General features: G+C 38.2%; 1 protein-coding gene across 1 annotated transcript in view; it reads right to left on the bottom strand.

Moving 5' to 3' along the window:
- The window catches only part of ARID1B (AT-rich interaction domain 1B), a 420,200-nt gene that overhangs the window by 405,895 nt on the left and 1,499 nt on the right, over positions 1–12,806 (bottom strand). The window contains exon 2 of the mRNA XM_007451356.1: positions 12,608–12,782. Within this exon, the coding sequence (XP_007451418.1) occupies positions 12,608–12,782 (175 nt within the window). The remainder of the gene's footprint in view (positions 1–12,607; positions 12,783–12,806) is intronic.

The raw sequence follows: 12,806 nt of genomic DNA, 5'->3' as shown, positions 1-12,806 counted from the left end.
AAGGGCTGGGCTCTGAAAGCCACACAAAAGCGCTCATAAATTTCAGACTGCCCTCATCATCCCCTCCTTCTAAGAAACTGGCTGGAGTGCCACTTCAGTTGCAGGATTCTTATAAGAACTTTCCTTCTCAACACTCTATCACAGCAACCTAATCAAGTGCCACAACTATTATTTAGACTGAATTTTACTTTAATTTCAAGTATGTTTACTGACAGAGCAAAGGTAAACATTCTTTAAATCTAGTTTTGTCTCATAAAAATCCCCTAATTCACTGTTCATTACTTTTATTAATCATTACAAAACTGAGTAAGGACTCTCACATGAGTAAAGCTATGTCCATGACTATCAATTCATTTCAAGATTCTGTAACGCAAAGACAAACACGCTGATTCCTCCAGACTCGGGTGATACATTCATCTCCCCAACCTTTTAGTGACTTCTACTTTTGAAAGACTCATCTAAATTAAGTGTATTTAAGCCCATGCTTGCCCACAATATTAAAATTATTTAATTCTCGAGTAGTATTAAGGAATAAACAAAAATTCAAAAAAGATTTCAAAAATTTAGGTTAGGAGAGAGAGTGGAGTCAAAACTAATTAGAAATGCCCATAATGATGCTTTCCTATTTTAAAAGGACATTGTTCCGGAACTCCTACACTGATTTCTCTCTCCCTACCCCGTCGCCCCCGCCCCGTGTACCTATTGCTTCTCGGATCCTTCACATCAACACATTATCCACACCACAGATAGTTTCATCCTCCGCAAGGAGGTAAGCTTGCCTGCCTCTCTGCGTTATCTGTCCACGTTCCATTTGAATCCAATTTCCTTGCATTACCTCTGCCCAGGTCAGGGATGAATGGCTGTCAAATTCCCAGTGGAATAAAAAGGAAAACCCTTTCTTCCTGAGGCAGCAAGTTTCAATTCACAGAGCACATGGCTAATCTACATATGTGAAGGTCACGGCACTTCAGTCAAAGAAGTTAAGAATGGAACAGCTCACGTAAGGGGTTGTCTTAAACATCTTGGCATGATGCCCAACAAGTAAGATTGTTGAAAAGCAATAGATAGCTTCTGGCAGCAGCAAGGGGAAAAATATTTTGATCATGTGACGCCATACACACTACCTAGTTTATTTCATGTGCGAAACTTTGAGAGTCCCTAAAAAATACCACATATGCAAATCAAGTTCAGATTTCAGCTTTACCAGTTTAGCCAGGCTAGCACATCTCCCTCTTCACAAAATGCGTTTATATGAAATTTCTAGATCCACCGAGAATAAAAACTTCAACATATTGACAACCAGTTGCCTCAAATATCTTAATAGCTGATTACAACTTTTTTGCATTCGTTTTTCAAAGAACCGTGAAACACCAAGAAAAGGGTATTTACACTAAAAAAGCACATTCCTTCAAGTTATCTGAGCATAACTGCCTTAAGTAAAATTCATCTTCTCCCTCCATTCTCCTCTCTCTCTTCACTAATACTATAGCAATATGGAAAATTACAGGAACTTAACGCACGGTAAAAGACAAAACACAAAATTGCTTTTCACATCCTATTTTCACTAATGAATGGTTGAATAAAAGTAAAACACTCCTGCTTTAAAGTGCTCATACTTCTGACAAACATCTCAATGGAGGAGAAAGGACAGTCTTGCCACACATAATGGATACCAGGGCAGAAACCAAGCCATTCACGAAGCACGCCTCTGCCTGCTGGTGGCATGGCATTTCCTGAGTTGTCTCTATCCAGACAAATGAAGTGAAAGGGAGTTGGCACCAAGAGTGGGGAAAAGGATGGGTTTCAAACCCAGCAACATCGTTACAAACATTACTACAATTTTAAAAACTTTCAGCAGTTAACAATAATAAACTACTTGTTTAGTATACGGCAAAAATTAATTGGAAGCAAAAGATCCGTTTCATCAACTTGCAAACTGTCTGCCTACCACCAATTTCCTTCAACTCAAATTTTAGATTGCTTATGAGGTCAGAGTTATTCAATCCATATTTCTAATTAAATGGAGCACTAAGTAAAATAAAAATATCCCACAAACTGTCTATATTTATTTTAATTGCCAATGTTCATTCACTTAGCAATCTAAGAATATTCCTCTATGCTAAACAATGAACACCACGATGTTTAACAATTTTCCAATATTCTCTGGATATCTTTTTATCTAATACCATATCCCTGTAGGTCACTACACACCAAGGTCACTAAATGTTTGTTGATGGTGGTGAAATTAAATGTTCTAATTATCAATCTTCTGAATTTATTTTTCCTTACCAGTTAAAAAACATGACTGTTAAAAAAAAAATTGGAAAACACAGGAGACATTTTAGAAATGTGATAAATTGCTCCATAACTTTTCCTAAACACCCGGCAAGATAAAGACATACCGGGCAATAAAAACTGACACTGTCTGGATTCGAAATAAGCTTTGAATATTCACCTATTTGTTCTGAGAGGAAAGACTAATAGGCTGTTAAATTAACTAATACAGAATCACACCTAACTAATTTCAATTCCTTATCACACATCCCTTTCCTTGCCAGGTAGTATACCAGTACTTTATCAAATCTACTTCTCACAAGAATTCCATGAGTTAAGTATTCTTTCCCATCCCTTTGAAATGAGGAAACTACAAACCTCAGAGAGGGGAAGCGACTTGCCCAAGGTCACGCAGGTAGTAAATGCCCAGCCTTCGGGTTCTCTAACCTCCACACCTTCAGCTCTTGCCTTTGCCCTTGCTGTAATCCCCAAGCCTCTTCACGTGGTCAACTTCTGCTCCTCAGCCAGGTCTTAGCTTATTTGACCTGCTGTACTACACAGTTTTCCTACTCCTACCCCACCCCAGTCTCTGTGAGGTGTCCCTCTGATATCTAAACTTGTCCCACCTAAACTGTTTACACTGTATTGTGCAGCATGCCTACCTGTCCTTAGTCTCTGCACCGTCAATTAGTCAAAGGGCAGGACTTCTCATCAAGGGATCCATCATCCAACAAAGGGCCAAGCACACAGTAGGCTCTCCACAAACATCTGCCTGATGCTCCAGGTCTCGCTACACTGACATAAATCTATAGTCCCAAAGCCCTGACATTTCGAAGGCTGTTCAATACAGTGAAGGTAAATGAACTGAATTTTAAATCCTTCATGATACTGATATTATAAAGTCATTTCTTTAGGAGAAAAATCACTGTATGATACCCAAAATAAAATCCAAATTAAGATCACTTTCTCATCAATGTCACAGTGCCTGAGAACAACCTTCAGGTACACTGACCTTCCATGTAAATTAGTGAAATGTATGATAACACTCATCAGGAAATTTTCAGTTTAGATACGTTATCATCTGCTCTGCAGCTTGTTAGATGATGCACTTTGATGGATACAGTCTTTCTGCATAGAACTGCAGAAGAAATAATGTAGCCATTCATTTTAATTTCCACTTTGTAAAAACACCAGGAGTCTATGATAATTCAACAGGGAAAATTAAGGATCATATGTTATATTTACTCTTTGTATCTTAGCACCAAGTGGCGCTCAGTAAGTATTTGTTCATGACAGAATTAAATTTTGTCCCTGATACTTTTAAAAATCTGAGCATAAAAAAGAAAAACTGTTCTTCTCTACATATTTGAGACAAGCCCTTGGCATTCTCAGGTTTTACATTCCCTGTTTTGCCGGTTTGAGAGCAGACCTAAACTTCCATGATATGTAAATTATAATCTTGCTATGGACCAAATCTGAACCATATATTCAGTGAAGTTGAAGCAGATACAGAAGCAAGTTACTTAACTAATGAGAGACCAAAGTCTACCACCCAGAAGCTCAAAGAAGCTTGTTTTTAAAGTTTTTAAACTTTGTTCCTTTGCAAAAAATACTGCCCCTAAAAAGCCAGTCGTTTTTGCAGATCATGAAAGTGGAAAGGTCTAAGAGGCCGAAGAAAGGAATGACTCTTGGCCCGAGAACAGAACTTACTAATATATAGGATGGAATATTGAATGGGTCAGTGGCTTAGTTCCTATGGCATCAGTCCCCCATAGGCTCTATTGGTAAACCAAAACCAATTCATGTAACTGTTTACAAGAGTCCCAATCAGTACATAACTACATTTCTGAGGGAAATTACAGTGGAATTCACAAAATCTATACATCTGCACAGGTCTCAGTTGATATTCTCTGAACATGTCTGGGATCTAGTGTAGTTTAATAAGATATTCAGTGGTGCATAACTGATTAGGCAGTATATTTTCTTTTAAATTCAAAGCTGCACAGAATTCTGCAGCTGGGAGGGACCAGGGGTCACTATCTGATGGAGGCAGGGACTTGTCCTCAACCACACCCTGAAGAGCAGCAGGGCCAGACAGAGAACAAGAACCCAGGCCCGCTTCACTACACCAGTGGAGAGACAGGTGGGGAAAGAAGAGGTGCCACGTAAGGATGCTACAGGATTTACAGAGATGACCTCAGTGACAACCCCGCCCAGCAGGCCACAGTACAGATAAGAAAGCTGAGCCCCTGCCAGATCTCAGAGAAAATGAGCACTGAAGCCTACAAATCAATCAAAAGGTCTGCCCAACTCCAAGCCCACAATCTTTCCCTTACATCAGGAAACCTGGCAATGTATTCATATTCTCTCATAAATCCTCATAATCACAGAAATAAACTAATATACAACAAGCATGTCAGCTCCCTTAGGAATCTGTCTGCTTCTTCAGAAAGATACTTACTCAGCAGCAGCAATGTTTTACATTTCTGTTTCCAAGGTCAGTTATAATTCATTGGGTAAAGTAAACTTATTATTAAAAATACAAACAGGTAGCAGATACGTTAAAGGATAGTAAAATGGGTTTATAGCTTGTATATATAAATACATGGTCACTGAATCTTAAAATCTGCTTCTTAAAATTTCAGAAATTATATGCCAAATTCCAGACAAATTCTAGAATTACCAAGCATTTCAAAATTAGACTATGAAGTATGATGAGTGGTTTCATTTCTCAGATACTCATCACAAAAAGAAACAGGAGATACTAAGAATTCTGGAACATCCTCCACTAATCACCAATGCCTTGCTTTCTGAAAGGTTTATTTCAGGACCCAGAAGCAGTAGCTGAATTTACTCCTCAGCCAGCATACATTATTTAAACACTTACCAAAAATACTCTAGCAATCTAAGTATCTTCCTAAATCTGAGCAGACTGTTTTAACTTTTTTCCCAAGAGCCTGTATAATGCAGAAAACTGAGAAAAAGAAAAAGAACCACTCTACATAAATTTCAAAGGCATCATATTTTCCTTCTTTGAGTTATCATTTTCTGTAGTAGATCTCTATTTTGCTCTGGCACCAAGCCAGCAATTGATTGGTAGCAATGGAAGAGTCATTAGCTCACCTCAACTATATCACAACAATCTACAATTATTTGTTTTGCCAAAATCTACTCCCCTACCCAAGAAGACTGCTGACCCACATGGTTGCTGTTTGCACTTTGTTTAAATGAGCCAGTTCTAAGTCAACGACCATGCCAAAAATACCAAGCCCAGGTACAGGGAGAGCAGGCTTTGGCAGGATGTCTCTGGCCTGAACTGCACACAGGAGCAGCAATGATCCCCACACCCTGGCTATCATCTGGGTCTGGCACACGGCTGATTAAGAAAATGGGTGCTCAATAAATATTTGCCAATTGATAGTCTGTAGTAGATATTTACCTAACACACACCTCACAGCATACACAAATGCTAAATGTTTACACCTTAAGAAGTAATTGCTGCTTCCCGGCACAAGCTCTTTAATCACAGTTCATTTTCTCTGTGCCCTCTATGAAATCTGGTGTTAAAGTACATAACTGGTCTTATAAAGATGTGACTGCATATCAGCATCAATAGTAACTAAAATACGATCCCAATATTTTACACACAAAAAGCCTGTTCATGGGAAAAACTAACCAGATTCCAAGAAGTATCCCTTTGCAGCTGCCTCGAAAATTGAATTAAGAGACCAATCATCTTAATTTAGGAATTTTTCCACCTGCAAAGAATTTTTGCAGTCTTGCAGAGGACTACAAATTAAAAACATGAGGGGGGAAGCATAAATTTGGGCCACAGAACACTATGAAAAAGGACACAGCATCACGTGGATTGGTTGTTTGCTCTAGGTTGGGAGGGTGAGATGCCCCAAAACTTAAAATACCCTTTTTAAAAAAATTATCATTACAATTGCTTTCCACTAATAGTAGAAAGATAAAACCAATAATTTTTTAAAGAGGCTAAAAATGCAAAAGATGAGAAATAAGGGGAAAATGATCATGCTAACAGCTCATTTCCATATCCTATTATTTAACAAAGTCCCAGACTTCTCTCAACAAAGTACCTCAAACCTTTAAACAGAAAGCCTTCAAAAAGCTGCTTTTCAGCTGTTAATGACATAACTGACAATGAAACAACTAACCTACACAATGCACATTTCCAAATTGACAAAACCTGGGAAGAGGAACCTAAAGTTAGAATTGGAAGTAATGAACTAAAAACAAACAAACCAAAAACACCATTAGTGTTCCTCTGAGGAAGGATTTACTCATAAACTATGAAGTGGAAAGATTAATGGTTATAAAAATAAGCTTATTTTACTTACATGTTAATAACTAACGATTTTAAATTCTGACATGAAGAAAGGGAAGAAAAACATTTTTTTTTAATTTCCATTTGGGAGGATGAAAATGTCCTGGAAATGGATGGGGTGCACAACAATGTGAATGTACTTAACGCCACTGAACTTTACACCTAAACTGGTAAATTTTTTTTATGTTATGTATATTTTGCCACAATCAAAAAAATACACATATATATAACTTTTTAGCGTCCCATACAGAAGAAAAAAAAAACATGGCCTAGAATTTTCTCCTGGATTTCATCAAATATGGCTTCCCTTCCAGAGTCACCTAATAAGGAATGACTTCTCGTCTGATTCTCAAGTTTCATCTTTCATCAAGGCCCAAGGAGACACTGAGAAGTGCATCCTACAGAATGTAGTTAAAGAGGCCAAATCTAGTTCAATTCAAAAGGACTGCCTTGCTGTGACAGAAGTACTCCAGATTCTGCTGCCATGTACCAAAAATAAGAGAGTCTATGGGTAAATCAGATATGCTTAAGATTTTAAGGTTTTCGTCTCTTTGCTAGCAATAAATATCACTCAAGAAACAAATCAATTTCATCATTAGTTCACCTGTCAAACTCAGTAGCCTTCTAATATCCTTGGCATTGACCCATTCAGAAGTGGTTTTTAAAAAAAACGGCTACTGGATCCTTCCTATTCAATTAAGTAAATCTAAGGAAACAGTTTTCTTAGAATTACTCCAAGTTAAAGACTTTGAAAATAGAACATATTTGTTGAAAATTTACTGTGGAAACACATATTTTACTTTGATAAACTCAGTCATTCAATTAACGTGAATTGTTAAAACTATTGTATACATATACCAACAATTCCATTCATTCCAATGGCATAAAGCAAAGTAAGTGGACAGTAAATGATACTTAGGTAATTATACCTAAGTCATTTTCTTTTCATCAGATTTCTAAGAGAAAAAGTCACTAACATATACCAAGATTTTAGATCAAAATTCACTCAACCACTCAATTAAACCAAAAAGGGCCACTTAAGTCTTACATAAACAGCCTCCAAACTGGAAAAAGCAATACTGTGTAATAGTTCTACATCTACATAAATGTACCCTTGGTGGATGAGCAGTTTTGCCTGGTAGTTTCCCCCAACACTACAGGGAACTAGGACCTGGGATTCCTCTGCCTCAAGCATGCGTACACAGCAACTGTGCAACAACTGTGCAACTCTCCTTTACATAGCCACAGAGAATCTGCACCGATATCCTGATAAAGAAAGGACACCTCTGAAAAGGCATATGATCAAAATCTACCCAATTCCAACAAGGCCTAGGACGTGGATGTGGTCCTTAAGTATAAAGAAGACTGTAAAATGTCATAAATTTTTGTAATATCCATTTTGAAAATCTAAATATTGCAAAAATATTCATGGAACTTGAGTTTTTTTAATACTCGTTTTGAGCCTCCATAAATCTGTTGTTTTAAGTAACACACAAGAGTTCTTTCAAACACAAATATAAGACTCAAATTTATACATCTACACACAGCCCAAAATGAAAGTGACACAAGTGAAATTCTAGTTCCTTTTCCTCAAATACGGATCAAAGCACACAGATCCATTAACTGAGCAGTATCAGTCTCCTGGAAAGTAGGAAGAAAAACCTCTCAATTGAGGACACTAGGCAAAAAGCTAATATATTTTCCTATGCCAATATATCCAAAATTTACATTCCCAAGTCAGTTTTCAACATAAGTAGCAAAATTTCATAGAACCCAAAAAAACTTTAAACGAAACTACTTTCTTCCTAGGAGAGGATAGGGTTAAATAAACGAAATGATCATCTTTTTGGTTTGCCTGTCACACTGGTATTTATCCTAGGGAAATAAGTAAGTTCCTATTACATCAGAAGTCATTGTTTTAGATACACCCTGCTCCAAATTATAAAGTAGTAAAGTCCATTAATAAGAAATAGAACTGAAAATTCAACCACATTCTGTTACACCTGTTTTCTTTAAAATGTGTCTAATAAAACTACCAAGTGAGTTTTATATTAAGAGACTTCCTCTACATTGTCTTACATTTTTAAATCGGTTCTCAAGCCGGAATTAATACTATTTGTATACCAGAGTGAAGATGTTACTCTCTTAGTTCTAATGAAAGAAAACGATATTTAGAGGCTTGTTCATTACTACAAGTGTCTAAGTGTGATTTGGAATATTTCCATATCCACAACACAATTCTAATACTTCTGATACAACATGGCATGGGAAAAATGGAACAAGTATAAAAAGCTTTACCAAAAATTCATTCCTAAATATAGATAAAAAACAAAACCAAAGAAAAACGAGGGAATAGGGTTTCTCATCATAGATGCAAGGTAAGAATATGTTGCTCCCTGGAATATACTTATCGATTTTGTGTTAACGTAAACGTAAATTTAAGTGATAGCTGTCTTACAGAGTAGTTGCCATTAAAAAACAACAAATTGCCAAAAGTAAGTACACAGAAATCAAGATCACCAGTGAAAACAATTTTAAGCTATGCATAATTTCATTCCAAATAATACAGAAAATCAGACAACTATAGACATTTTTGTTATATTTTCTTTGTTTTTTAAATGGTAAACCTTTTCTATGAAACACAGTTGTCAATTCCACCTCTTCTGACGATGGAGCAGCTGGCCAGTCATACCTTGGCAGATATATCAATTTAGGCCACAAATATTTGTTTACAAGATTTAACATTATCACATAGGGTAACACTGCACTGAGCGGGGAAACTGGGAAGTGCTATAATGTACCTTATACAAATTTTAAGGTAATCAGGAACCAGCCTGTAACTTCCTGCTTTGTAAGTCAGCTAATCACTTTTCTTTTAATGGTAGATAAAGCTTTTTTTTAAATTACATTGTATTATATTATATAAAACTAAAGTTAAAATAGCATTAATGAAATTCAGCACAAATGTGGACATCATAAAATCTTAGTTACGTTAGCAGACCTCAGTATTTCTTTTGAGATTGCTTTATCTGAATACTTTATCTCACAGAAACCCACTAACAAACTGTATCGTAAAATGCCTTATTTCACTTTTTAAAAAGACCCTCCTGTTACAATATACGCACATGTTTTGTTCTCAATTACAAAAACATTTGCCACCCAATGTAAACCATTCCTAAAATCAAAAATGAAACTAAATGTGTTAAAAGCCACAAGAAAATTTAATAGTACTTCAGGACCTATAGTTATGCAGTAATTTAATATTCTGGACAAACGACTGTTCCTTAGGATAACTGTCACAACAAATATTAAATAATACCAGCCTTCCAAAAAGAAAAAATATTAAAAAAAGACACATTCCACATGTTAAACGGTAAGGTACCTAAAAGAAGTCTGTGAATCTAGGTCACATGCCCATCATTTTTCTTCCCCCTCAAAAATAAAAAAGCTATTCCCAAGGGTCATACTGGGGACATAATGGATTCACTCTCATTCCAAGAAAACAAAATACTTAAAATAATTGGTTCCATTACGAAAAAATAGCGTAAAGCAACACCGACCTACATCTGCCTCTATCATCCTGGTTTCTAGTTTACAGAGATGTGAATTCTAAACTGTCCCTTTAAAAGGAAGTTGACAAAGCAAATCTTTTTAAAATTACATGGGTTTATTTACACAAGGTTTTTCTATGTTTTTACCTGTACAAATCAAAAAATAAAAATTGAAATTCCAAGTTTTCTATGAAGAATAGGAAAACATATTATTATTAAAAGTAAAATTCCACTAACTAAAGATTAGAAAGCAGTGGACACCAATGTCCTCAGCCTGGGATTCACATGATTATCTGTTAAATTCAGTACTGCATTCACTCTGACAGGTCTCTCATCTAAGATATGGTTATTATTAAAATACACCTTCCTAAAATAAATGAGCTGAGTAAAAATATATATTACAACCGCCATTATTCCTTTCTAACATATTTTAATGCTCTGAAAGTTTAAAAAATTGTAATGTCTATGAAAGAAAAATTATTTGGAAGAAACATACCCAGCACAACTTGCATGTAATATAGTTTCCCTAAAACATTGTGTGAGCAGTTCAAATAAGGTTCACATTACCTAACCTAGCAAAATAATCAAGGGGGGAAAAAAAAGATTCCTGGGGCATTTGCCTCCAAAGCAGAAGCAAATGTAAAATGATTTTTTAAATTTCGCAAGAACATCCATTTCTTCCCTTTTAACTAACTGTTGTCTGCAAAAATTATTATAGTTTCCGCATTTCATGTTTTCTTAAACATAATGTCAATTCTAACTAAAACTCCTCATCCACCAACAGCTTAAAACAATCAGAACTGTTAAAACACAACTTACTAGAAATATAGATTTAATCTTGTTATAAAGCTAATTAAATACTACTAAAAGATATTGTTGGATATCAGAATCTTGACATTTTTAATGATATAAATTTTAATTTTACATTAAACCACATGTGATGACATAATTTAAATTTTTTCCATGGTTTAATCCATAAAGGGTACTTTTATAAAAGCTTTACAAATCCAAAAATTAGTAAAATTCTTGGTTTAATTATTTTTCAATTGCCATATCCTCACCCTACAATTGAAGTGAATGGCCATGCTGAGACTGTCAAAGAGCTGAATTTTGTAAATGCCCAATCCTGGACACCAGCATAATGTTTTTATGTATTTAATCCTCTTATTAGTAACTATGATGTACAATAATTTAAGATTAAAATAATATTCAACCTTACATCTGCTTGTAATAGAGCTCAGTTATTATTTGTGGCAAGAATTTTTGTGACTGTACTGCTCAGCACTTCTATTTACATCAGCAGTGCTAAATGCCCAATGGTGAGAGGGGAGCCAATCAGATGGCAGATTAGATGTCAACTCAGAGGCAGCTGTCTGGAGACTATTACAGCCAGTTTACCTCCACAATTCAAATTCCAAACCTTGCAAAGGAGATCAAGTCAAGTCTTTAGGCTCAGCCTACGAGCAAGAAACAGCAAGAGTGCAGGACACTTCCTAACAACGCTGCAAGACTTGGGTGACAGGAAATTAAAAATCCAAATAAATCCGATCCAAAAAGATCAATCTGCACTGGTCTGCTACTTCCCTGGGTTCGCTGAATAAAATGTACGCCTAATCCACGATCAAAATAAGTTCAATTCAACCGGAATGTGTTCCTTTAACACAGCCTATCTGTTGAAGGTGACTCCTTTCAAGGAGCCTGCAAGCCAAATAATGGATTTCCCGGCTATTCTTAGGAATGGATCGATATATTTTTGGATTTTTTGAGCTCCACATCGTTGTAAATGTGGGTACTACTGCTGCTACTAAACGCTCAAACTCAAAGCCCGCATCGAATATCCCCGAATGGCTAAGCACAACTACGAAACACACACCAGGCTGCCACAAAGCTAACCTATTTTTCCTGCCTTCACCTTGTGAGCTAAGAGGCAACGCAGTGTGGCCGGAGGGAGGACAAAGTTCCTCATTCTTTTCCCAGTTCTCGCTCATTGTTGGCGCTAACCGAGACGAGGGAGTCAATATTCCTCCCCAGACCCTACTGGCCGGGAGCGCCTATTTTGTTGAAAGAGCTGCCCGAACGGTCCCCAGCGCCCACGCGGCTTCCCCGCGGCGCGGGCCCCGACTCCCGCACGCGCGGCTCGGCGCCCGGGGCGGGGTGGCGAGGCGGATGCCCGGCGACCGGCAATCGCGGCGCGCGTCCCGGGCCTCGGAGAGACCCCCTCCCCAGGCCCCGGCCCCCGCGCCGCGCAGTCCGACCCTGTGCGCCGCCCGGCCTCGGAGGGAGGCAGCCGCGAGTTAAAATGGCTTTGGGCGCCTCGCCCCCGCCTCCCCCGGCAGAAGACGCAGAAAAAGTACGCGGAAAGAAAGAAACTAGGGCTCGCGGCGCGCGGCGAGGCCGCCGCGGCGGAAGCAGGCCCGGCCGGCGCGGGGGTTACCTGGGATCTGCCCATGGTCGGGCCGGGGGTGCCGGGGCTCATCGCCGGGTGGCTCCTTTGTTGCGCGGCCGCCCAGGCCGGGCTGGCAGCGGCGTACTGGGCGCCCATGTCCTTGCCCAAGCCCATGCCCGCGGCCGCCTGCTGGCCGCCCGCCGCCGCCCCCGCCGCCGCCCTGCTGCCGGGGGGAGCTCAGCACCCC

Source organism: Lipotes vexillifer, unplaced genomic scaffold, assembly GCF_000442215.2.
Source record: "Lipotes vexillifer unplaced genomic scaffold, Lipotes_vexillifer_v1.1 scaffold935, whole genome shotgun sequence".
In the NCBI taxonomy this organism is placed as follows: Eukaryota; Metazoa; Chordata; class Mammalia; order Artiodactyla; family Lipotidae; genus Lipotes; species Lipotes vexillifer.
Note: the sequence above shows the minus strand (reverse complement) of the source record. Positions and strands in the feature narration are given on the sequence as shown.